The sequence below is a fragment of the Sabethes cyaneus genome, chromosome 2 (genome assembly GCF_943734655.1).
Source record: "Sabethes cyaneus chromosome 2, idSabCyanKW18_F2, whole genome shotgun sequence".
Lineage (NCBI taxonomy): Eukaryota > Metazoa > Arthropoda > Insecta > Diptera > Culicidae > Sabethes > Sabethes cyaneus.
Genome location: NC_071354.1, coordinates 45,207,813 through 45,233,729, shown reverse-complemented (window position 1 = coordinate 45,233,729; position 25,917 = coordinate 45,207,813). Strand labels below are relative to the sequence as shown.

At 41.8% G+C, this 25,917-nt stretch overlaps 1 protein-coding gene across 1 annotated transcript; it reads right to left on the bottom strand.

The window, feature by feature from the left end:
- Positions 1–7,303: 7,303 nt before the first annotated feature.
- Positions 7,304–19,718, bottom strand: LOC128735353 (probable G-protein coupled receptor Mth-like 14). Its single transcript, XM_053829842.1, has 6 exons — positions 18,867–19,718; positions 8,571–9,216; positions 8,416–8,509; positions 8,233–8,354; positions 7,937–8,162; positions 7,304–7,873 (listed from the first exon to the last, which is right to left on the bottom strand). The coding sequence occupies exons 1-6, from the start codon at positions 19,332–19,334 to the stop codon at positions 7,555–7,557; spliced, it is 1,875 nt and encodes a 624-aa protein (XP_053685817.1). The 5' UTR covers positions 19,335–19,718; the 3' UTR covers positions 7,304–7,554.
- Positions 19,719–25,917: the final 6,199 nt, after the last annotated feature.

Genomic DNA, 25,917 nt, shown 5'->3' with positions numbered 1-25,917 from the left:
TGATTTTGCTATAATTTTAGGGTATGATATTTTGCCACAATGTATAATTAAAACATTAAATAAATAAATACTAGAATATGTAGGATACAGGATTAAAGATAAGGGAAATTGTTTAGTAATACGATGGCGGCTAACGGTCAATTTAAACACATTTATAAATAACGCTCACAATTAGGGTTTTCACAAAACACACATAAAATCTGCCGGAAAATGGGGATAATGGAAAGAGGAATAAGGATCATGCAGGAAGGGAAAAAAGGAAATTGGTTTAAGATAAGGGGTTATGCTGGTTGAGCTAAGATAGGCTCGATCATTTAAACCTGAACAAGTGATCACGAAGTATGAAAAGTTGATTAAGTGACAATAAGTAAAACAATGTGCACCATTTAACACCCTAATAAATCGCAGCAGACTGTGAGCAATTATTCGAAATCAGGTAACTAAGAAACAAATTTATCACTGTGACCGAATCTCAAAGTAGTCTGCTAGCTCTAAAACCAGCTACTTTTGCCGGTAACTGACCCAGCAAATTTGGGGCATAGATTGTGGCCGGAAAAAGCCACTGTGATCGAGAAGTGCACCACCTTCATGTGGTAGGATCGAATCCGATCAGTAGCAGAACCCTTTCTGGTCGACGTATTTCCAGAATTAATCAGCACACTTTAGGCCAGCAACGGCATATTCACCCGTGCAGCACACATCGCCTTCCCCGAAAGCATCATCTGCATCTGCTTCCCCGTTAAACATCGCCCCGCAGGGGAACAGAAAGAGGCACCGCGACTAGCAGGAGAGACTCTCCACCGTTCATCATTTCCATCGGCAGCTTCCACAGCCGGCCGGCACCCCACACAGAGAGAGATTTTTTGAAATAGGTAACTAAATAACTGGAGAATGAGCAGCAGCTTCTTAAGCCGACTTGGGTCTTTGATCGAGTCAAGGAGCCGACCTCGAGAAGGAGAGTTTTCCTCTAGGTCGAGCTAGTCGTAAAAAGAGACCGTGAGTGTCCACCCCGGAAGTCCCCAGTGGTTCGACCAGAGACTTGGGGTAGTAGCGGGAGACCCTTCCGGTCCACGAATAACATTTTATTGACCATGGTGCAGATAACAACATAGTGCGCACTTAAAAGGGTTTTATTTCGTGGCAAAATAATGCATAATGCATACAGTCGGTGTCTCGTGTATCTCTAGAGGTTCTCAGCCTCTTTTTCCAACAACGTTGGTAGAGATCGGGTTACCAATCCTGGTGGAAACTAAGGAGGCACCTATGCGAATACAGAGTGTTGTTACGCGGTCAACCCAGAGCTTTTATTGCAGAGGCAGCTCTTAAAGGGTTGACGTTTCTTTAACGTAGTCAGCACCTACACTGCAGGTTAGGAACGGCTCTCAACAGCTTTCGTTTTGGGGCCAGCTTCCGAATTAAGAAGCGTGTTTTCTTGTCACTAAAGCTATTTTGGTAGCCTCATCACGAGACTAGCTAGCTATGATGGTAGTTCCATTAGGAGGGCACGTAATGGACGCTTGGTACCTTGAACTGCTTATCGCTGAGTTTCGTGAGGGGCGACAGGGGGTTGCTAGAACCCAGTAAGGTTGGCATCGTGACACTGCAGGAAGGCCAGGCCAGAAAGTGTGGAGAATCCGTGATGGCAAGGACCAACTAATGGACCTTTCACTGTACCATCATAAACGTGTAGTAGATACAAAAGTAGAGGACAAGGAGGTGAAAGTATTCTAAGTGCAGTGGGAGACGTCGTACAATAACCCGACACGAACGATAGCGGTACGATAGCTTTCGGAGGCCTGACGATCATGAGCTCTCTCTTTCCTCACAAAAATATCCACAAGGCCATTGGAGATCTTTTGAACATCACCCCGGTCGGCTTTTCTCGAACATCACCATCATACGCTCCAAAACTATCGACGGAATGCACCTCGCGTTGTCCTCCTTGGACTATACCTGGCTTTGAGAGCCTAAGTGCTTCGTCCCGCAAAGACGGGCTCCCTTACAAATCTATGCCTATAAAAATGAATTTATGTCTGCCTATGTTCCTTATAGAATCGAAAACTACTGAACCGATCGGCGTGACAATTTGTATACAGGGGTTTTTGGGGCCAGGGAAGGTTCTTATGATGGTTAGACTAAGAGGGGGTGGGGGGCTCCCATACAAATGAAACACAAATTTCTGCATAACTCGAGAACTAATCTTGCAAATGGAACAAAATTTGACATGTGGGTATTTTTGGAGACAAGACTTTTTTCTATGGTGAATTGAGATCCCTCCCATCTTTAGGAGGGGAATAATGACCCCTCTCCGTTTTAAGAGGGGGGACTTCCATACAAATAAAATACAAATTTGCTCATAACACGAGAACTAATCAAGCAAATGGAACAAAATTTGACATGTGAGTGTTTTTGGAGACCAGAATTTTTTCTACGGTGAATTGAAACCTCTCCCCGCTTCAAGAGGGGGGGCTCCTAAACAAATGAAATACAAGTTTCCTCAATGGTATTCGGCGAAATGGTTTGTTATGATGGCGAATATTTAAATGCTAACCGCTTTATTTTATCAGGCTAAGCAGTGGGGGGAATTGTTTTCTACTTTACTGTGTGGAAAATTTGTATATTAAAATACCCATGAACTCCCCAGATCAAACTCAAGGTTGTGACAAAGGTCATCCGAGATTCACGATTTATGTACAACACAGTTTAATTTGTGGTAATACGTAGTTTGTCGGGTCAGCTAGTATTTAATAAATTTTAAGCAATTTCGTTGGTTTGCAACATGTGCGCATTTAATTTTATCGTGCATATTGATATGAAAGGTAAATAAAATCAACGCGTCACTGATATTTTGTCATTTTCGAAAACCGGTTGTTTTAACAAAATAAATATGACGGTGACAGTAAAACCAATTGATAATAACTTTCTTTCTGTAAAACTCTTTGTTTTGGTGTATTTTTGTTTGCGAGCTAAAACGAAATACTAGAATGGCAATATGGCTTCGCATAAGCAAATTATGTTGGTGTTGAACGTTAGTATTCTTCATAATAGCAGCAATAAAAACTGTTTGGTCAGGGTGTTTCTGTTGTAATAGCTCTATAAAACTAACAGATTTATTGCTGTTTGACATGCAACCGCGATAAGATCAATTTCGATTAGTACACCATTTTGTATTGCACTTGTAGTAAATTTATAAGAGACATGGTGCTGTCAAAGGCTGGCAAAGAATAAACATGTGCATTCCATAACCTCTGTTCATTAGCTCCTATTCCTACCTCCACGAGGTGCCCGCTGGGGTACGCAACTTCGGTTGTCGTATGCTAACAGGAAAGGGGGCACAGTGGCTCCCGCCCACATTAAGATGGCAGCCCCATCAGCGGGATAAGGACCTTAGGTTAACAGCCTACTGTACCAGAACATACAAAAAGTTACCGAAAATGAAAGAAGAAATCTCTCCGGATTATTGGCAACGACCTTTAGCATGAAAACATGGACACGGAATCGGAACATGGAATATACTGACCCTTGCCCAGCAGGGCAAGCTGGCTCAACTTGCAAGGGAAGCTAGCCGCCTGAAGCTTGAAATCCTGGGGCTGAGCGAGGTCCGCTGGCCGGGTACTGGCGAACACAGGACATCATCCGGGCAAGTCTTGCTCTACTCTGGCATACGAGGTGAAAATGCTACTCGTGAAAGAGGAGTTGGATTCCTACTGAGCCCAGCGGCACGTGCGGCCCTGATGAAGTGGGAACCAATAAATGAGCGAATAATCGTTGCCAGATTCAGAACACAGGTTAGGAACCTTACGGCAATCCAGTGCTATGCGCCAACAGATGCTGCCGACCTGCAGGAGAAAGAGAGCTTTTACAGCCAGCTGAACAGCGTGGTTGAGAAAATCCCGAAGGGGGACATCCAAATTCACATGGGCGACTTCAACGCGAAGATTGACTCAAGCAACGCGAACCTTGAACGCGTCATGGGACGCCATGGCCTAGGAGAGATGAGCGAAAACGGGGAGCTGTTTCCAGAATTCTGTGGTAATAACGACATGGTCATTGGTGGCTCGCTCTTCCCCCATAGACCAGTACATGAAGTCACGTGGGTTTCCCGCGACGGCCGAACAGAAAATCAAATCGACCACATCTGCATCAGCCGGAAATGGAGAAGGAGCCTTCTTGATGTACGCAACAAACTCAGCGCTGATATTGAATCCGACCATTATCTTGTTATCGCTGAGATACGTCTCAGTGTAGGAGAAATTTGGGTGCCGCTGCGACGTCCGACGATTGGAGAATCCTGAAAAGGGCTTTTGTCGAACAACTTGAATCTCGACCCTCGGAGTTGCCACCTGGTGGAACCGTCGAAGAACAATGGACCGGCATCAAGAACGCTTTCATCACGACTAGTGATGAAACCCTCGGCAAAGCGCGCAGTGGGCGGAGGGAGTGGATTTCGGATGAAACTTGGAGGAAGATTGACGAGCGGAGAGAGGCGAAAGCCGGCATTGAGCGAGCGCGGACCAGATCGGCTAAGACAGCTGCCCGTCAACGATACGCCGAACTGGAGAGGGCTGTTAAACGTGCTTGTAGGCGGGACAAGAGAGCCTGGACTAACTCCCTAGCCGAACAAGGAGAAACCGCCGCCGCCAATGGTGATATCCGTTTGTTGTACGATATTTCTCGCCGCCTTAGTGGTGCCAGGATGAATACAAAGATGCCGCTAAAGGACAGAGCTGGTCAGCTACTGACTGACCGTACAGAACAGCTTAAGCGATGGACTGAACATTTTGAACAGCTCTTCCAAGTTTCAAATGTCAGAGACCAACAAAACCAGCAGCGTATGACGCCTACAGTTCGTCGAACTAATCGCGTCAACTTGGAAGCGCCATCACTGGATGAAGCTGTAGCAGCCATCAAAAGTATGAAATCCAATAGAGCGCCAGGGATAGACTGTATTTCAGCCGAAATGCTCAAAGCTGACCCATCTTTGTCAGCCCAGATGATGCATTAGCTTTTCAGCAATATATGGGAAACCGCAACTTTTCCGGTGGACTGGATGCACGGCATATTGGTCAAAGTCCCTAAGAAAGGAGACCTAACTGAATGCGGTAACTGGTTTGGCATCACGTTGCTCTGTATTAGTCTCAAAGTACTCTGTAAGGTAATCCTCAACCGGATCCAGGAGAAGATCGACGCTACTCTCCGGCGGCAGCAAGCAGGATTCCGTGCTGGCCGATCATGTGTAGACCATATCACAACGCTCCGCATTATTTTGGAGCAGATCAACGAATTCCAGGACTGTCTTCTGCTGGTGTTCGTTGACTTCGAAAAGGCGTTCGACCGACTCAATCACGAAAACATCTGGGGCGCACTTAGGCATAGAGGAGTTCCAAATAAGCTAGTCCATCTCATCGAGCCTTAGTACGAGGCGCTCTCGTACAAGGTTTTGCACGACGGCGTCTTGTCTGACCCAAATAGGGGTACTGCTGGCGTGAGGCAGGGCTGCATTTTATCACCTACATACATCATTCATGCCTGGTGGCCTGATAACTGGATATCCAATGAGGAACTCCATCGTCGGTGTCATCAACGGCCGATAGCCACAAAAATTCGTGAACGTAGGTGGAAGTGGATCGGACACACCTTGAGGAAAGGAGCGAACGAGGTTTGCAGAGAAGCACTCGACTCGTATCCACAAGGACAGCGTAGAAGAGGCAGAGCCAGAGGCTCACGGCGACGCAGCCTAGCCAACGACATTCGGGCTGTAGAAGCGAACCTGTCCTGGCGACAGGTAAAATCCAGGGCGGGTAGCCCTGCCGGACCGGCGGACATGAACACAAAAGTAAGTAAGTAAATTTACCACGATAAAGTAAAATGAAAATACGTAACGGATTAATCGTCATAGAATACAGTAAAGAATAAGGAAACGATTAATGGATAACAGTTGGAGACTTGGTACCTGGAATATCCAAACTCTCTATGAACCGGCATAAGCTAGCTTGCTTACTCTAGAGCAACATCAACTCGGAATCCACTGCCATTCAGGAAAGTCGGTGGCCAAATTCCGGAGTAAAGGAGTTCCGCGCAGTAGACCCTATTGCAGGCACTTGTTTCAAGTACCACATCTACTGCAGTGGAGGTAGAAAAGCAGAACATAGAGTCGGTTTCGTAGTGCTGGGAGAGCAAAAGCAAAAGTAAGTTATCCGGTGGAGGCCTGTAGATGACCGTAGATGTGGGTTGAGAATTATGGGCAAATTTTTCAACTACAGCCTAATCAACATATACGTACCGACAAATCCGATAAATCCGATGATGCTAAGGACGAGTTCTACGTCAGACTCGAGAGGACCTATGACGAGTGCCCAAAATATGTCGCGAAAATCATCATCGGAGATGCAAATGTGCAGTTCAGGAGGGAAAAATTCTTGCGTCCTGTCATTGGAAGACATAGGCAATCTGTGAGCTGGAAAACGGTAAGGTTGCAGGGAAAAATGGTAAATATTCCTGCTGAACTTCTTAAACGGGGAGCGAGCGGCAGTACACAGTCCGCCAGATCACTGTCAGGATCTGGGAGGAAGAACAAATGCCGGAGAAGTGGTTGAATGGCCTCATTTGCGCAATTTTCAAAAAACGGATATGGACTCAATTCTGCCTAAGGTGCTTGGCCGTATCCTGTTTTGTAGACTGAGATAGTTAGCGCAATCCTTCGTCGGCGAGTACCTAGCTGGTTTTCGCTCCACGACGAATCGGATGTTTACTCTGCGTCAGTTGCTAGACAAGTTCCGGGAGTACAACTTGCAGACTCATCATCTCTTGGTAGACTTTAAGACGGCGTACGATTCAGTCAAACGAAATAGGCTGTGGCAGATAATGCTAGAATATGGTTTTCCGACAAAACTAATTACGCTGATTCGTGCGACGTTGGATTGGTCAAAATCATGGTCAGAATAGCATGTTAGACCTCAGCCGCTTTCCTGACGTTGGATAGACTGAAGCAGGGAGATGCACTCTCTATCCTGCTAACCCGACGAAAGAGACGAAGACCGTAGTCTTCGGGGCAGATCCCTTACCCGATGCATGTGCACTGTTGAGGACGACGTACGGTCAGCTGGTGTTCAGGAGGATTGGAGGACCAAAGTTCTTTCATCACAGAACCGATAACGGACCATCGCCAATAACGTAAAGTAAGTAAGCCAGTCATTAGAGCAAAGTGTATGTCGATATTAAATATATATATATGCTTGAAAAATTAAAATAAACCTTAACAACTCTTTTCAAAACACTTCCTTGATGGTGAATGACCCTTTGGGTTAAAACCACTCTAAAAAAAACTCTTTTGAAAACACTTCCTTATTTAATATAAAAGTTAAATTCATGCGACACTCATTTTTCACTGAAAAAGCCAGAAACTTAAAACTAAAAGCAGGCATTTCCTTTTTCAATGTTTGTACGTAGTTTCTTAACCTAAAATATTGTTAACCCTGCAGCAGTTTTACAAATATAAATAGTGAAATTCGAACATAAGAGACCAAACACGATACATCCACCAGAGGGCATCGCTTACGAGGACACAACATTGTTCAACGGAACGCTTTCCTTGTTTCCGTTGCTACTGCTTGCCCGGTACGAAGCGTTATGCCGTCTCAAGCTGACGGTGTTTTCGCTTTCCCGGCAGCCACAGTACTGCTTGCGCTGGAACCACGCTTTCACCGTTCGGAATGGTCTCGGCAGGCAGATGAAAATTATGAAAATAAGAATACCCTGCAACCCGAACAGGATATCGTACAGGATCGGAATGGTCCGCGTCGTGTAGTAGGTGGCGATCGTGATGCTCCAGACGCCGGCCATCACCACGAACAGCATGGCAGTGTATTTTGTCCTGCAACATTAGATATTCCTCATATATTTCAAGTTATCATCGACTGGCACAGAATGTACTTACATATATTTAACCCGTTCTACATCCGTCGTTCGGATTATCGGCACCTGTGACAGGGCAGCTCCGGCTGCCTCACCTCCAGTACTAAGACGCCCTCGAAGAATATAATTCTGAATCAAAATGTCACTAACTCGATGGAAACCCCAGAATGTGATGACAAAACTGAGCATGTTGAGAACGATTACGACCATGATTGGAATGAAGAAATAGTGTTTGAGGATCTGTGGATCTGTGGGCAGATAAAGAGAACGTCCGTTAAGTTTCCTAGCTAAATTAAATTGATTCTTTGAGTAAGTTACCTCCATGTGGGGGATTCAGTAATATTATAGCCAGTGGAACCAATTGAGCAAAGGCAGCATACAACGCAAAAGTTCGTTTTTCACCGCCCATACATATCTGAATTCCTTTTGGTAAAAAGTACCTGTTGATGTACAAATTATATCATTTCATGCAATTTTTTTAGAATTTGTTTTAAATCTTACCAAGCATGAATACAGTTATTCATACAATTCACCAACAGCCAGAAGAACGTCGCCAAAATGAAATATTCCGCATAGTTTGCCAACACGATTGTGTCTACAAAGAAACCAAAAACTTTAGAAATAAAATTGATCCATCAAACTGAAAACTTTCTTACCGTCCGTAGATCCATGACCTCTGGTCTTGTGTTGAAAAATACTCTCCAGCAACAAAGCGATAGCAAAATTGATACAATTCAACGAAAGTGCCTTTCCGTGAATGTTATCAAACTCCGGTATCTCCACGTAGAAGAACGCGGTCGCCAGCAGCAGTGGAATGGCGAAGATCAAACACAGCGCTAGTGCCACCATCTGGCCCTTGAATATATCCCTTCCGATGCGTATCTCCGAAGGGCACACGTACGCATTCAGCGCTCCGCTGTCCCTACCGACATCCAGACAATAGCTGTCGAAAATGTCAAACTCCTCAACCAACTCGTTGATCACCAGCAGTGATCCGTTCTGCAGCACAAACAGACCGTCCTTGGTGTCCGGTCCGAATCGCACCAAGCCGCCCTCCACCGGGCAGGGATTACCAAACATCAGTCCCAACCGGGGTGGATCCAGTTCCAAATCTTCGATACAATCGTGATAGAACTGGGCGATAATTGCCTGCACCTGAAAGGGTCCCCACGGTTCGCCGGTTCCGCACATCGCGGCATGCTTGTGGTTCTTATCGCCCGTCTGGAAGCTTTCCCCACGTGGGCAGCACTTTCTGATAACGTTGTAGCTGGAATTCACGAAGCGCGGTTGGACTGATAATTTCTGCGCGCGTGAGAAAACGAAACAGAGAAGCAACATTAGGAAATTTTTTCGCAATGTGTTTTGTTCGTTTTTTTTTGCGGGTGATAAGTATCAGTTAGCTAGTTGTCACATTAGTCAGTACGTAAATGTTTTTTTTTTGCTTTTTTTCGAAAGTGAAAGAAGTTATCTACTTAATGAGAATATTGAGTCATGAGTTGCCAAAATTTGATAATAAAAGTGTCACTGAATTCAATTTGTCATTTTCGGATTAAAAATTTTTAAGGCGATTAATCATTAGTAAAAAGACGATAAACACTATAGCAAATTTGCGATGAATTACGTTCCTTTGCTTGGGACCAAAGTTGTTTGAAAGCTGCAGATCAACTGCTACAAATTTAGCAGAGTGTACTTCACACTGCGTTAGGGCTATGGGAAAAGGAGCTCATACGTTATTGGTCGCAGCTCGCAGCTTATCTCCTAATATAGGCGGTCATTAATCACAATCCTTCATAAACTTTACGGGCGTAACGGCGTTACGGAGTAGCTTGGAACCTTTGGTTTTTCTTTATTATTATTTTTCAACGACGTCTATAAGGTCGATCTGGCCGATATTTATTTCATGCTAACGATCAAAAGCTTTATCTTGTATGTTCGGCAGCTGCCTAAGTAGCACACTTTCATCACATTGGGTTACAGCAACTTATTTATAACTAACATTAGTCGTAAATGAGTTGCTGCAACCTAATGTAATGCAAGAGCGCTACCCCAATAACTTTAGCGATTGGTGTGCTCGAAATTTGCTTATCCTGAGTGTGTCCAAGTGCTCTGTGATCTTTATCTCACGCAAAAGAACCCAACTCAGTTAAATTATTTTACATCTGGAGAAACACTCAGCAGTAGCTACTGATACGCAAAATTGATTATCCTTTCATTTTCTCCCAAATTGTCATCAACATTCCACCGAGAGACCTCAGATCATAGGATTTTTTTAAGACTACAATATCAACGCAAAAACGAACCCATAAGGGCGATGTGTGACGTCTTTAATGTATATCAGGGTGATTTATCTATTTCGGACAAAATCAAATGGAAGTGTAAGGGTCAATTTCGGCGAAGTGGTTAGTATTCACGCCTCTTACGTCTACACACTTAAAAAAAAGCGCCGAAGTCGGCTAAATTTTGCCGAGATTTGGACAGCCGAGCGTTCGGTAAAATTTGCGTTTATTAAATTATTGAATTAACCCCTCTAAGATCTATTTCATTTTTAGCGCCGAAAAATTCTCTAAAATGGTAAAATGGTTTATTTTTCAATATTTTTTCACCAAATTTGAGAACTTTCACGAGATTTTTTTCTATTTTCATAACTCCTACAGAAGGTGGTCATATGTCACATTGTCCCGGAGTTACTCCTGTGTTTCTTTGGGTACATCTACATGACTTTTTTAGATAATTTTGTCAACTGTTCAAAATCTGTTTGAAATATGTGAGAGCGTGTAGGGTGCTATATTCTCTATATATTTGCGTTGGTAGGGGGAAATGATTATCAACTTAGGGACTCTTCGCTTTATTGGCAAAGCTTTATTGGTTTCACTGTTCCTGGTTTTTGTTGTCAGGTGTTGTGAGCCAATTAGCAATGTGATGATTATCTACATCCTCATAAAAATCGCCGGGAATTTGAAATTGTTGCGCAATGAACATTGTTTTTAATTTAATTTTGTTCTAATCATTCGTGAAGCACATTGTTATTCCCAGTTTTCGTTAATGGTCCTGAGGTTCTAAGTATTTTTTGCAAGCGATCGGCATCGCTTGATTTCGTGCCTCGTTCGTTGCAACAACTTTGACAACCAAATTTATCCGAAACTGTGACAAATACGCAAATTTAAATTCGAATCTAGCAGCTTTGAATAGTAGTTTGTATTGTAACTTACAAAAATAATACAGAACACGTTATTTGTATGTTCTTTGTTATGAAACGATATATTCCTATAGCAGCAAAGTTTTTAAAGTAATGATTCGTAAACGAATTAGAACGCGTGATTGATGACCACCATAATATCTTTATTTTAAATTTACGAGAAAATAATAAATCAAGTCAACATTATCTATAAGACGGATGCAAGATTTTCCGTCCATACAGTGGATTCGCGCGGGACTTGTTTATATTATACTTACGGAAATAACTGTATTTCTTTGGATAATATCATCTACCAAGATGAAACCTGATGTACCTTGCCCTGCTATCTGCTAAAACAAATCCTATCCCGTGATACTTATGGAGATGCAGCAGTACCCGCGGTCTCTAGCAGCAACAAGTATCGGACTAATATTCCTTCCTTTTCCCATTTAGTACTGCCTTTTGGTCGTGGCCGGCGTCGGTATTGGTCTGGTCAATTTTCAAAGTATTGAATCAGTAGAAGGTGCACAATGAGAATGTCATGCTACTCCCAAGCGCCATTTAATTGGTTCTTTGTGCAATCTTACTGGTTTGGTCAATCACGGAGTGAAACTACGGGCAGTCTACCTAAGCTAAGCTAAGCAATTTTTTAAACAAATCATCTCCAGTGGCTATATTAGTTACTGTACAGCAGTTATAAACCATCATCACCGTCGCATATCAACATTGTCAACCATACCATGTCTCTCAGGAGTCAGCGATTATATTCAAAAATAATCACAGGAATTGGGATTTGAACTCAAGTCCTCGGTATCAGAGGCGTGTATGCTAACTACTACGGCGGGATTGACTCCTCAAATTTTGTGAAATATTTTTAGCTTTTTGCTATTGATTAAAAGTAATTTTTAGTTACTCTTCGAGAATACTTACTGGCTATGCCCCTAGTTCAAAATCTGAAATAAAAGTGTTCGAAGTTTGAGTGAAAAGGACCTAACTTATTTAAGGAGATATCATGAAACCATCTTCGAACATGCTGCTTTGAGCAAAGATGCAGCATAAGTGTCCAAAGTTGGAACCATACCATACCAGAGCGGTACGTTATGAGAAAAAGTGTCTTTACAAGCACTTATTTACTTATCCTAGTGCGACGTCCATTGGAATTTCATCTGCATAAGAATGTTCCACCAACATATTCGATCCTTGGTTGTTCGTCACCAGATAACACAACATCGTAATAGAAAGTTCACATTAAATCGTATGCATGTCAATTTCACATTGGGATTGTATAATGATTAGAGTATATCAAAACAAAGTGACCATTAAGTTGTTTTGCAGTCGTGCGTGTCCTCATATACAACTCATGACTGTGAATTATAAAGCAGTATAGATAATTGCAATATTTAGTTAGACCTTAATCATATATTCAGGAGTATTAAGTTGCGTGTTTTTCTCTAACATCACGAACGTACGCTCCCGACGGGGGGCGGATATTGATTCTGACCATTACCTAGTAGCAGTACATGTGCGCTCAAACCTGTCCACCGTATACCGGACACGTTAAAGCTGCCCTCCTCGGCTGAACATCCGGCAGCTAGATAACCCGTAAGTTGCCGTTTCGCGCGAATACTGAATGAGGCACTTCCTTCTACCGAGGAGTTAGGTGCTTCAAACCTCGAAGACGGTTGGGGCACAATACGCTCGGCCAACGGAAAGGCCGCTAACGCGGCACTGGGTATTAAGCTTCGGAGTACACAAAATGGTTTGTTTGATGGGAAATGCCAACAAGCGGTGGGAGGAGAAAATCTGCTTGGAAAAATTATCTAAGTATTGCCACTAGAGAACCTGGCCAAATACCGACGAGATAGTCCGAGCTAATGACACGGGCAAGTTTTATGAGAAGGTGAACCAAACTCGAAAGGGCTACGCACCGAAACCTGACATGTGTAGGGACGAGGGAGGGAATCTAATCACAAACAAGCGCGAGGTGGTCGACAGATGGAAGCAGTTCTTCGATGAACGTCTCAATGGCGAAGTCGCAGAAGGAGGCGGAACGGAAATTAACATAGGAGCGCCCATAGAAGATAGTAATGTCCTAGCACCTGATCTCCAAGAAGTTAAACGAGAAATCGGGCCACTGAAGACCAATAAACCCGCTGGGAAGGGCCGTCTACCGGCAGAGCTTTATAAACGTGGCGGAGAAACGCTAGCAAAGGCTCTACACTGGGTTATTTGGAGGATTTGTGAGGAGGAAAAGCTCCGGAGGAATGGATGGAAAGAGTGGTTTGTCCCATCTACAAAAAGGGTGATCGGCTAGACTGCTGCAACTATCGCGGTATTACGCTGGTAAACGCCACCTACAAGGTACTCTTCCAGATTCTGTTACGCCGGTTGTCACCGATAGCACAAGGTTTCGTAGGGAATTAACAGGTGGGTTTCATGGGGGTTCGCACAACGTGCCCACGCATCGTGCCCACGCATCACATCTTTATTGATTTCAAAGCAGCATACGATACAGCCGATCGAGACAAGCTATGGCAGATAATGCACGAATACGGTTCTCCGGACAAACTGAAGCGACTGATCAGAGCTACATTGGATCGAGTGATGTGTTTCGTACGCATCTCTGGGACACTCTCGAGTCCCTTCGAGACGCGTCGAGGGTTGAGACAAGGTGAAGGTTTATCCTGCATGCTGTTCAACATCGCTTTTGAGGGGGTGATCCGACGAGCGGGCATCGAAACGAGAGGCACGACTTTTACCAAGGGTAGCCAACTTCTAGGCTTTGCAGATGACTTCATAGCCATCATATCATATCGTAGCCAGGAACGGCGGAGGCAATCTACGCCAGTCTGAAAGCGGAGTCTAGGAGAATTGGGCTAAAAATAAATGCGTCGAAAACCAAAACCATGAAAGGAAGAGGCTCAAAGGAAACAAACGCGCATCTCCCACGAACGGTAACCATTGACGGCGACAAACTAGAATTGGTAGAGGAGTTCGTGTATTTGGGATCGCTGGTGACCGCGCACAACAACGCATCCAAGCGGGAAGTCGGACCTAGTTCGCCTTTCGTAAAACGCTACAATCAGGAAAAATACGCCGCCGCACGAAGCTAACAATGTACAAAACCCTTATTAGATCGGTAGTTCTTTATGGACTTGAAGCCTTGACGCTGCTCACGGAGGACATACGCGCCCTTGCCGTGTTCGAGCGGAAAGTGCTGCGGATGATATTTGACGGAGTACAAACTGAAAGCGGAGAGTGGCGGAGGCGTATGAATCACGAGCTACAGGCACTGCTTGGAGAGACTCCAACCGAACATCTAGCGAAAGTTAGCAGGCTACGGTGGGCCGGACATGTCGTAAGGATGCCGGACGACATTGCGACGAAAATAGTCCTCTTCAACAACCCCACCGGCACTAGGAACGGGGGGCCCGACGTGCACGATGGCTCGACCAGGTCGAAAGCGATTTGCGATTTCTGAGACGACTAGGAAATTCGCGACGAGTCACCCCGGCTCTATGCTGAAGAAGAAGAAGTTGCGTGTTATAAAAACCGTTGTATAAAATGCAAGATGGAATTACAACATAGACAAAACGCTACCACACTGCAACCAGAGAGAAACAATGTTGAAAGGATCAGTATGCCGTTCTGCCCCAAAATCACAAATCCGATCAAAAATGCTCTTAGTAGACATGGTTTTCACGTCGTGCACAAAAGCAACCACACACTACGTGAGCTTCTATGCAACGCGAAAGATAAGATTCCTACAAACGAAATGTCCGGAATCTATCAAATACCATGCAAAGACTGCCCGGCGGTATATATTGGGCAGACGCGACGAAAATTCAAGGTACGCTTAAAAGAGCACAAAAAGGCAGTGGAAAACAACCGAACCAACGATTCCAGTGTGGCAGTACATACAGCAAACTTTCACCATGAAATCGACTGGGATAACGCAAAAGTGATTAAGGGAATCAGGAAGGCCTCACAACTAAATGCGTGGGAGTCGATGTTCATCACAACAGCTGATCAATTGATGAACGAAGATGAGGCTCCCATCATGTCACCTCTCTTCAAATTAACAGGCTTAAAAATATAACTCTCTCTTCAACGCAATCAGTTGGGCATTACCCCGTCGATAGGCTAGTTGCCCGAAACCGGTCGGTAAAAGGTAAATATACTTTTTATGTTTGTAAGAACGATAAGTGTTATGCCTTGTGTTAATAGTGTCGTCAGTTCTTACGTTAGTGCAAAAAGTGAAGTTAAAAGCTTATGGAATTACAAATAATTGTCAAAATTTTCGCACGTATATTGCCTCCACTTTGGTACTTATATGTTAACTTTTTCGTTCTCATCTACCGTCAAAGATAGTCCTAAACATCCGACGTTCGAAAACAGCCAGTGCTTGCAAGTGCTTGCTTCCTGTCGAGCATAGTCCACGTTTCGTAACCGTAGAGGGCTCTTATTAGCATTATGTACACGATACATTTGGCACGGCAGTGTAGTTTCCCAGACCTTCGAGTCTTGTAGAATACGTACTAAGTATGACTTTCGGCAGTATGACAGACGTCTGTGACGGTAGTTGTTACCCGAGCGCGATCAACTTTATATGTATAAAAGTAGCTGCGATCATGTAGCCTACTGATCTTCGTCAATTTGGAGCTAACAGAGAGAATCGACGCACTGACACAGTGAAGCGTTAAGGCGTTACACTTAGGGTAAAGTGGTGCAGAATGCACCGCTTAAGCAAAACATCATATTGCAGAGTAACGGCGTATTTGTTCCACGTTTTTCAACTTCTAGAAGACTTTGGGATCTTTTTTACACTTACTCCTGGTGAAATTTCCTAGCAAAAACCAGTATTTTTTGTTATTTTTGACGATTTTTGGCAAGAGTCAAAATCATTATGTGAGGCAGAACGCCAAAGCCCGTGGACAAAACGCACCAAGTTTGCCCAGCTGGGCGTTAAACGCAACCAAAAATTTACATTTAATCACGTGTTGTATAAACTCCTAGAACTAGGCTGCCGAAATGGCGGAAGCGTTCGTTATAGCGTTTGTTACATACGCTTCTTTGCTGGGATATAATGGGTTCATATCTCAACATAATTGCCACTAAAATTTAATCATCTACTTTTCTCCAACTGATGTGTGATGAAATATTGTACGTTAAACAATGTACAATTAGGTTTAAGGCAAATTCTAAGCCCTATACAATACATAATATTGCCACATTTTTAATAAATAATTCGAAACAAGAGATGTACTGCAAATTAAAAATATTTTATAACTGTTCGATCCCGCTGTGAGGCATTCTACCTCTGTTTTGTATTTTGAAGTTTTTTGCAATATATGTGAAAAACATGCCTAGTTAATGCCGTTTTTGTGATGAATCATCGAGTATGACAGTATATCAATTAGATAGACTGTATTTATTATGAAATTTGCATACCGACTAGCGGTAAAAGCTTAAGAGAAAACTGTGATTTCTTACATGTGGAATGAGGTCGCGGATAACCGCTTGATTTTATTGTATGTGGCTATGTTTGATGCTTTTACATTCTACACAATTATGAATTAGCTTGTTTTACACCAAAATAAAATACGCATTTATAATTTTACCAAATAGTTTCCGCGTTTTTAAACAATTAATAGCATGGGCCATTCTGCCCCCACGGTGCCTTCTGGACAGTCTTCCCCTACTCTGCAAATCGCTCTCCATGAACTGCTTTGATAGCGAGAAACCAGAGATAGAGATTACAGAGATAGTCTACCGAAGATTAGAGCAATAAAAATTTTTTGGGCTAAATGGGAGAACCAAGTACAACATTGCGACGAGCAATTGTGACTAAAGCTAGAGAAGGAAACTTGTGGTGGCATCGTCATAATGTTAGCTTCGAACCCTCTTACCAAAATACCTAACAGAAACGATCATAGCTATAAGATTAAGTATGTCGATGGCGAGCATGAAAATGTGACCCATACCTTTGATAATCTCTATGTGATAGCTATCAAACTAAGCACAGATATCAGCATGAAATTGAGGTTTGTCAAATGCCGATACGAGGTCTACGACGGGGAGATGATTATGGACATAGTTCGTGGCGTTTCGTACGAATAACTGTGCGAGTTCATGGTTCATCCTCAGCCTCCCTTCTGTACGCCGCCGAAGATCGTTCTTTGTATTCATTTTTCTAAAACTCCGAGCACTTACAGGTCCTCCTTGAGCATTGTCCATGTTTTATGCCCGAACAACCAGTGTAATAAGCGTCTTGTAAAGGGTGCACTTTGGACGGGGACTTAGTCTGCTCGACTGCAATTGCTTTTTTTATTAAAGGTGGAGCAGCGTTTGGTGAGGAAGGATGGTTGACTGAATGATATTGCGAAACTTTGATGTGGAGTCAAAAATATATTGCGTAGTTCAATTACTGAACGCTCTCTCGGTTTGCGCCCAAGTGTTTTGATAATTCAACTATCAGCACACCCATATCACCCCATATTGACAAAGCAGACGAATTGACCAAATTTGTTGAAGATCGTGCCCTGCGTATTGATATCCGCTCGGTTCATAACACCTTGGAGCGCTATGTTGAACAGCAGGCATGAGAGACCATCACCTTGACGAAGCCATCGGTGTGATTCGAATGAACTTGACAAACCACCTGAAATCCGAACACAGCACTGTGTACTATCCATCGTAGATTTAATCAGTTTGATGAGCTTCCTCGTCCATGATATATAAATTACAAAAAAATATTGCTTCTTCAATACCCTAAGTTGAACTGCAGAGCAATGTCCAAACTGCAAACTCAATTGCCACACAGCTATGATTCGGCCTTATTTGATCACTGCAATTTGTGTGAATTTGATTACTGTACACTGCATATCGCGTAATTGTGAATGAATTGTGATGTAATGAATCATAGAGGACTAAAATAGTAAGCATTCATGCATAAGTTTAAAACTAATTTTGTTATGTAATATTTTGGGCTAAAAGTTTTCATGCCAGTTTATTTAGCCCAACTTTATAGCCAGGTAATAATGATAAAAAGAGAATAGCAAAACGCTAATCTCTTGATCTCTAAATTGCTGCTTTTGAGCTACAATTTTATTGATATCCGATGAAGAAGCGGTAGCATCTCTCGTGTGTTCAATGCTAAACAGTATGGCATGCAATAAAATTCAGTAAATATTAACAGTAAAGTTGCATGGAATTTTCAATTTAACAACTTGCAAACTTTTGGGTAAATATTGATAAAAGTCTTCAAGTTTATCACTAAATACACAATTAACAATATTCGATAATTTGGAGTTTTTATTTTTCAGCAATTAAATACGGCAGGGAGAGGTTTACGGATAACTTAATGTCTGTTAAACTATTCAAAACTAATCGCTCTAATCAAGCGGTGCAGGTTTCAAGAAAATCAAACTGCCAGTCCGATTGATTCCATAATCCAGCAACGCAATATTATGTTTCGCCGGCTTTAATACAGTCAATTCTATAATGTTTTATCTAATCTAACAACAAAAGCGCTGTAAGCACCCACTCCCGACGCAATCGGTGACAATGTTGAGTGTTTGCACAGCCTTCGTACGCAATTGAGAATACACATGTAGTAAGACCGTACCGAGAACCGGTGTCTTATCATGTGACGACTAAGAAGTAAACAGCGTGGAATGCTACGCCAAACACGCCAAAAAATCGCTCGCTTTTTGCACCCCATGAATCAGAAACCCTGCGAACCTCATCGAACTCAATAATTGCGCAAGCCACATACCTTGTAATCACTGCAATTCGTTGGCGCCTCCTCTAGCGCAATCTTCCGCAAGCCGGCTTCCACCAGTTTGGGTTCGATTGTTTCATTCGCTTCCGCCGAGCTTTCCTGGCTAAAGTCAACACCTTCCAGCAAATCCAATTGAAAGGTTCCCTCAGTGCTGTTAACTTCTTCATTTACTCCTTGACTAGAGATCGTACTATTGGCAGGTGCGTCTTCAGTCGGCCATTCAGAGTGCCTACCGACGGTATGGTTTGCTTCCTTCGAGTTGACATTATAATCGTCATCGTCTTCTGAGTAAAAATAATCATCCAATATTATTGGATCTAACACTTCATCATCCGACGGAATCGGGTGTGAGGGCTTCTGATCGACAACTTCAACCGCATCGTAATCACCGCTCCCTTCGTGGAGTTCCGGAATCGCTAAGCTTCCCTTAACCAGCAGCACAGCAATGATCAGTGGCGACATATCAAGTAACACTGCTTGAAAAATTGCAGGCAACCAAATCCCAATACAGTCACTTCACTTCGCACCTCTCGCCGTTTGCATATGATAATCAATTTTCAGTATCACCGTCTCCGTCAGTCCGTCCCGTCCCGCTGACCGTATTATCAAAAGCACGTCTCTTCCTTGTACTCGCTCTTAGATAACGGCCAGAACACAGTAATCAAATATCAATTAGGTCACGAAGGTAAATACACCGACTGATGTGAACTCCGGTCGCTGTCTACGTATCCAGAATTTATGAAACTTTCCGCAAGAAATGTTATGAAATTGGCAGTCCGTTTTCGTCACACATATTTCACCAGATGATGAGTAAATCGGCCGGCACTGGACACCGAATGATGTAATTCGGATGCGCTCATTCGCACGGGAATGAGATTTTCGGTTTAAGCGAATCCGGTTGATTGACCGTTGATCGACCGAGCTAAGCGGCAAGGCGCGCACACAGTACAACACTTGCTACCGCTTCGACACGTACACGCTATCTGCCCGGGAAAAGGCATTCCTTTCCAGCCGACAACGACCACTAGGTGAAACTCATCGAAGGTATCACGCTTATCAATAGCTTGGACAAACTGAAATCTTATCATTGCCGCTAAAATCCGATAACGTTGCGAACGGACGGGCTCAGAACGGTACTGGACGAACACGTCGAATGGAATGGAGTTGAACCCGGTCGTGCCCAGTTGGCCTTTTGAAACTGAAAACAAACTTGAAAACTACAGAAGCAAAAGATGCCATTTTTCTGCTTAGCTCATAGTGAGAATTAACTTTATAACCGGATTGACTATGATTGTATGAATAAGAAATTAGTTTAAAGTGTTCGACTAACCATTTGGTTGGATGTGCAAAAAAAATTGATTTATTTTATCTTGGTTATTTGGTTTAGCAAAGTACAATAAATAATGTCATGTAACAGCATTAAGCACATCGACTTAAAAAATCTTTTTTCGTTAAACCAACAGCGCATGAGTAGATAAAAATATATCAATTTTTTGCACATCCAACCTCAATGCAGCACTGCACTGTTATCATCAACTAAATACTCACAAGTTGATTACAGCAACTTAAAGTAAGCTTATTCTTATTAATAACGTTATAATCGTTTGGCGTGAGAAATAGTTTTGACCTGAGGGAGACTATGATTCATTGCATTCCAGAAGCATTGGAAACATTCTAAGGTTTGTAAGATTTAATATATTCGAAAATACTCAATATGGAACTAACTATTTCCCATTTGCGTGTGTTGAGAATACTTAAGCATTTTCAGATAAATTACCAACTTCAATGTTCAACAATTCAGTAGCTACGTCTGCTCCATATTTTACCGGATAACTACAGCTAAGTATTACTGTGCTTTTGAATCACTACTTGAATTATGTCCATATCGTACTTGAAAATTATCTGCATCTTGGATGCAAGTGAAACCTAAAAAAACATTAAAATGAAAATGAAATCCACTCAAAAAGCAGACACACGTGAAACACTAGATAAAATTGATAAAAAATATATTATCAATAAATCAACAAATAAATCAAACCCGAAAAAAATGCAGGCAAGATTGCGACTATATGAAACCAAACCAGTGTCACTTTTTGGATATTATTTATAAAAAAAAAGTAAACTCGAATCCATCTTCATTAGGTTAAAATTCAATAAAACCAAGATGCTATAATTACATCATTCAGATGAAATTAGCTTAGGTAGAGCACCCGTAGTTGCACTCCATGATTGGCCGAACCAGTAAGGTTACCAGGTATTTGGATGAAATTGATAAAAAATAGGATAGTCAAAAAAAATGATCAAAACATTGTGACTGAATTTTGACTAACCTTATTATTAAGACCTACAGTGGCTGTATCTCCCTTTTCTTCTTTACAATCTAGTTCCTGTTTAATTGCAATTGTGCGTTTTGTTTTTGCAATTGTGAGAACTAACATAGTTACCTAATTATATGGCCTGGTTAATTTGAACGCATAGCACAACCTATAATTTGGGACCGGAATGTTGCAACAAGCCTATAGAGTAGTTGATCCAATAGTTGTGGTAGTACCAATAGTTGCGCTACTATTCATTATTAATGCATATTTTCGTCACCGTTGCATTTTAGATAAAACAATTACGTTCATTATATAAAGCAGGTTCTTAGAAGTATTGGTAGTTAGACTATACCATTTAAAATTAAAGCATTATTTGCTAAAATGCCAATTTTCCAAATTCTAACGCAACTATACGCGCAGTTTGAACGCACATCTATAGGCCCTTATCTATAGTTTTGCTACGATGTTTTTCCACTTAGCAACCTAGCAATGCATATGGAATAACACAATTAAAGGAACACCAAACTTAATTAAGGAAACATTAGCGCAACTGTTGGTACAATATAATTGAATCGGAAAATTCATTTTTTCTTTATAAAGCTTCTCGTACAACGAAGGCAATTGTCTTGCTTTGTGACAAATACCTTGTACTTGATAAATTTATATCCCACAAGCATTAATTGAAGCGTATACCTCAATAAACAAGAAAAATGAAGTTATATTGTGCTTAGTGGCGGAACTAATGGAGCATCTACCCTAAATGGTTTGCAATATTTTTATGCAGTTTTAAGTTTCACAGTATTACATCACTGCACTCCTCTGGTTCTGATAAAATCTCGAACTTTTTTCTTGCTATAACTTGCTAACAACATGTTTCTTCCACTTTGAACACATTTCTTTAGCACTGCTAACTGTCTCCCCGCTTCGGCGAAGTCGTTTTTTGCTTTTTTGACAATTACCCAAAATTTTTCAATGGGTCGAAACTCCGCTGATTTGGCGGTTCATATCTTTTGACATGAGACCGACATTGTTAGCTGCATACCACTCTGGCACCACTTTAGGGTAGTGACAACTAGCTAGATTAATCTGAATTATAACGCTACATTTACCAATGAATGGCAAAATCCGTTTCTTCAAGCATTCTTCCATGTACACACTTGATGTCATTGTTGAGAATGTTATGAAAGGCAAATCTTTGCAAATTTCCAACAAATACGAACATCGTCATGCCCAGTTGCAAAATGTTTGACCTGGAAGTTGCTCGAAATCCATTTTCACGTAGATTTAATCGTCTATCAAAAAACTTGCTCGTACAAACGCGTAGCACGCTTCTTGGCAACCAAATGCTGCTTCAAGTGTCAATTCGGATGTTTACTAGCACTGTAAGACCTGTACGAACCTTCTCGATCGAGAATATTCCGCCTGGTTTGATAGTTGGCATCGTGCCTTCTAGGAAAGTTCTTTGCATACTTTCCACTTTTATGTTCTCCTTATAATTCTTCAGAACATTACACACTGTTGATTTTGGCTCTTTTAGCACATTAGCCAACTTTGATCCAGATCACTCTCACATTTTGACAAACTTGTACCAGTTGTTTTTCATGAACATCCATGTAATAACAGTTTTGTCAAATGGTTTCAGTTGCTACCACAAGAGGCGTGCCGGTGACTCACGAAGGGCATCCAGGTCAGACTTTGAATGTTTTATGTTACTAGTAATTCCAGCTGAGTCCCATTTCATGTCTGCCACAGCGTTACAGATAATACCGTAAGTGATGTGCATGTGAGACTGTGCAATGACAGTGCCGATTCTCTACATAAAAAGCCGTGGACTTAAACCGTCATTAGACATTACCCTTCTTTAACGACAGACTTCGCAGCCAGCTGTTAGAGTACAGAAAATCACGGGGCCAGTGTAACGATCCTACTGACTCTATCTAGCAAGCACAGCCTAGCCGAAAATCGAACATACGACGACTGGCTTGTTAGACCAGCATCGCACCTCGAAGCTAACTGAGCGGTTCGATTCTCTACATATCTGCTATTTAACCGTTAACCTGAATCAGCCCATTGATGCCATACGGCATTACTTGACACTTTTTACGTTTCTCACTATAAAATAAAAACAAATTGATACTGCCATCATTTACCGCAACCGATACCGCATTTAATATTTGAGCTTTATAAGTTGATGCATGAATATGAATAGCATCTCAAGGTTGAAGATTGCACTAAATGTACGGGGTCTTCTGATGAATCCTGAATTGAACCGTCTAACATAATTCTGTAACTAACTCGTACGCTGCTTTGAAATCTATGAAGTTTATGATGGTACGTTAAATTCTGAGAGTTTATCAAAGATCCATAGCAAGATAAAAATTTGGTCTATTGTAACGTATGATTTGAAAAAATGGACTAATTTCGGATGACGATGAAAAAAAGTTGCAAAAGATAATGCAATGGAACCAATTTTTCTTAAGGGGGCATAGTACTTTTTACACCATATTTTTTGCCTTATTTCAAATATGTTTTTCTCGATAACGCGAAAAGCGAATCGATTCGGGATTTTTGCATTCTAAACATTGTACTTTATACTAATATTTACAATTTTGTTTGCATATGTGAACCTCTTCCCCTCTCCCCTACGGCTCTTTGAACATGATCATTCGAAAAAAACATGATTTGCGGTACCATGGATTAGCGCTGGGGGGCTTATCCAAATTTAAAAATTCCAAAACGACATGAAAGTATATTAAATTATCTCGTGTTTGACCCATCCTTTTTTTAAAATTCGAACGCATAACAAAATGGCGGACATTCAGACATAAAAGTAAGGTTTTTAGTCGAAAAAATTGACTTTAAACTTTTCTAAAAAATACAAAAATTGTAATATCGAAAAAAGGATGGGTCAAACACTAGATAATTTTGTTGGCTTTGAAACAAAAAAAGAATCATAGGATTGCTTGAGCCGTTCTTGAGATATTTATGGTAACGACTTTCAAAACCTGGTTTCGAGAAAAACGACGTTGATGTTTTTATTCGCTGTGTAATCGCTCCAGACATGCGCGGTACAAATAGCTGTAACTTTGTCAGTTTTTGGAATTCATCGATATGACTTGAAACACATATGGTCAAAATGTTAATCTTTCGAAATAATCAATAAAAAAATTTTCGATTTTTTTCAGATGAAAAAGTACTATGCCCCCTTAAATCCTACATTTATTGAGCCCTCAACCAACCCTCAACAGTTGGCCAAAACCTTAACCATGACCAATGAACAGATGGATGTCGGCATGTTCTTTAGCTCTATTGTAGCCTTGGCGGCCAGCCCATTTTTTGCTTTTCTGTTTTGATTTCGAAATTATTGCAGTAAACGGCGAACATGAAATTATTGCAACACTATTGCATCTGGCTGTAACTTACATTTTTACTGGGTAGAAATTAACCAATTTGGCAGTTTCCCTTTAATGTATTGCTTACGTCCTGTGAACTTTGTAGTTGTGCCTTTTGTTTCGGACAAGATGGAAGCTAGAAAAGACACGTGAAAAAAGTTCGTACGCTCATATAGAAAATGTTGAGCTATCGCATCGTGCTTTGGATAAAGAAGCTGACGATTTGTAATCCAATCATCTCAAGATCGTCGGAAAATATTTAAGGATCGACTGACATTGGTTCACAAACCAGGAACATGAAGAAAACCAGGAACAGTTTGTAGAAGGACGGAGGGAAAGATCGAAGCTGATTTACCAAGGGACTGGCAACCCTATCCCAACTCAATGTGTTTGACAGTAGCCAACATCTACTGCCGGCGTGGGTATTATTTACAAAAATCTGGCTAAGATTTGAAAACACTACCCGTCTGCCAGCATACCGGCTTTGCAGATTGAAACGAACAGAACGTATAGCGGTGTCATGCTGTTTCATTTACGCATATGGTTAGATCTTGACTCCAAAAACATGGCTGCCTAGCAGGACCGTGGATTTCACTCAATACCACGAAGTAATGTCCAAAAAGTCAAGACTTTCTAAACTACGATGAACGCCAGTAAAATTAATGTCAAAACCCGCGCCAGAAAGTTGTATACGAAAATGTCCAGATAGGGGAACAAGGGGTAAGAAGGCCCGGCGGGATAAAAGGGACCACATCGATTTCGTCAAGAAATCCTTAAATTTTCTACAAATGCCCCATTATGTTTTGTTTATTAGCCTATCTAAACACTTTCGAGACAACCTGTGGCACTCGGCCGTATCCAACGTCAAAATTAGAATCAAAACAAACTTTTTGTTCGCAGTGTCTTCATGCGATATAATTTCAGCAGCAACAAATTTAAGGGTTTTCAGCAAAAAAAGCTATGTATTTTATCGTTTCTCTTACCACTGACTTTAATTGGGCAATTCTTGTTTTTCGTGTGGCGGAAAATGTATATAGTATGGATTGAGAGATAAAAGCAAAATAATGTAAATTGTTAGCTAGGGGTAAGACGGGCCATTTTTCACGGGGTAAAAGGGCCATACGTCATAGTGCTCATAATTGCCTAAAGTTCTTCTGTTTAATGTCTTAATAGTTTTCAAAAATATTGAATGAAAAAACCAACTTTTTTCCTGTTAAATTTGACTAACTATTCTATTATTCTGACAGATACGCATTTCGTTTACGACTTGCAGGCTTCATCAGTGTCTTTTTCGAAATAGAGTACACCTGTAATAAAAATTATCCCTGAATCTGA

Bases quoted from the DNA above. Each gene is read 5' to 3' on its own strand.
- LOC128735353 (XM_053829842.1), bottom strand. From the start codon at position 19,334: ATGTCGCCACTGATCATTGCTGTGCTGCTGGTTAAGGGAAGCTTAGCG. The intron at 9,217-18,866 runs GTATGTGGCTTG...TCACGCGCGCAG, and splicing joins CGAATTGCAGTGATTACAAG to AAATTATCAGTCCAACCGCG. The intron at 8,355-8,415 runs GTAAGATTTAAA...GTACATCAACAG, and splicing joins AATAACTGTATTCATGCTTG to GTACTTTTTACCAAAAGGAA.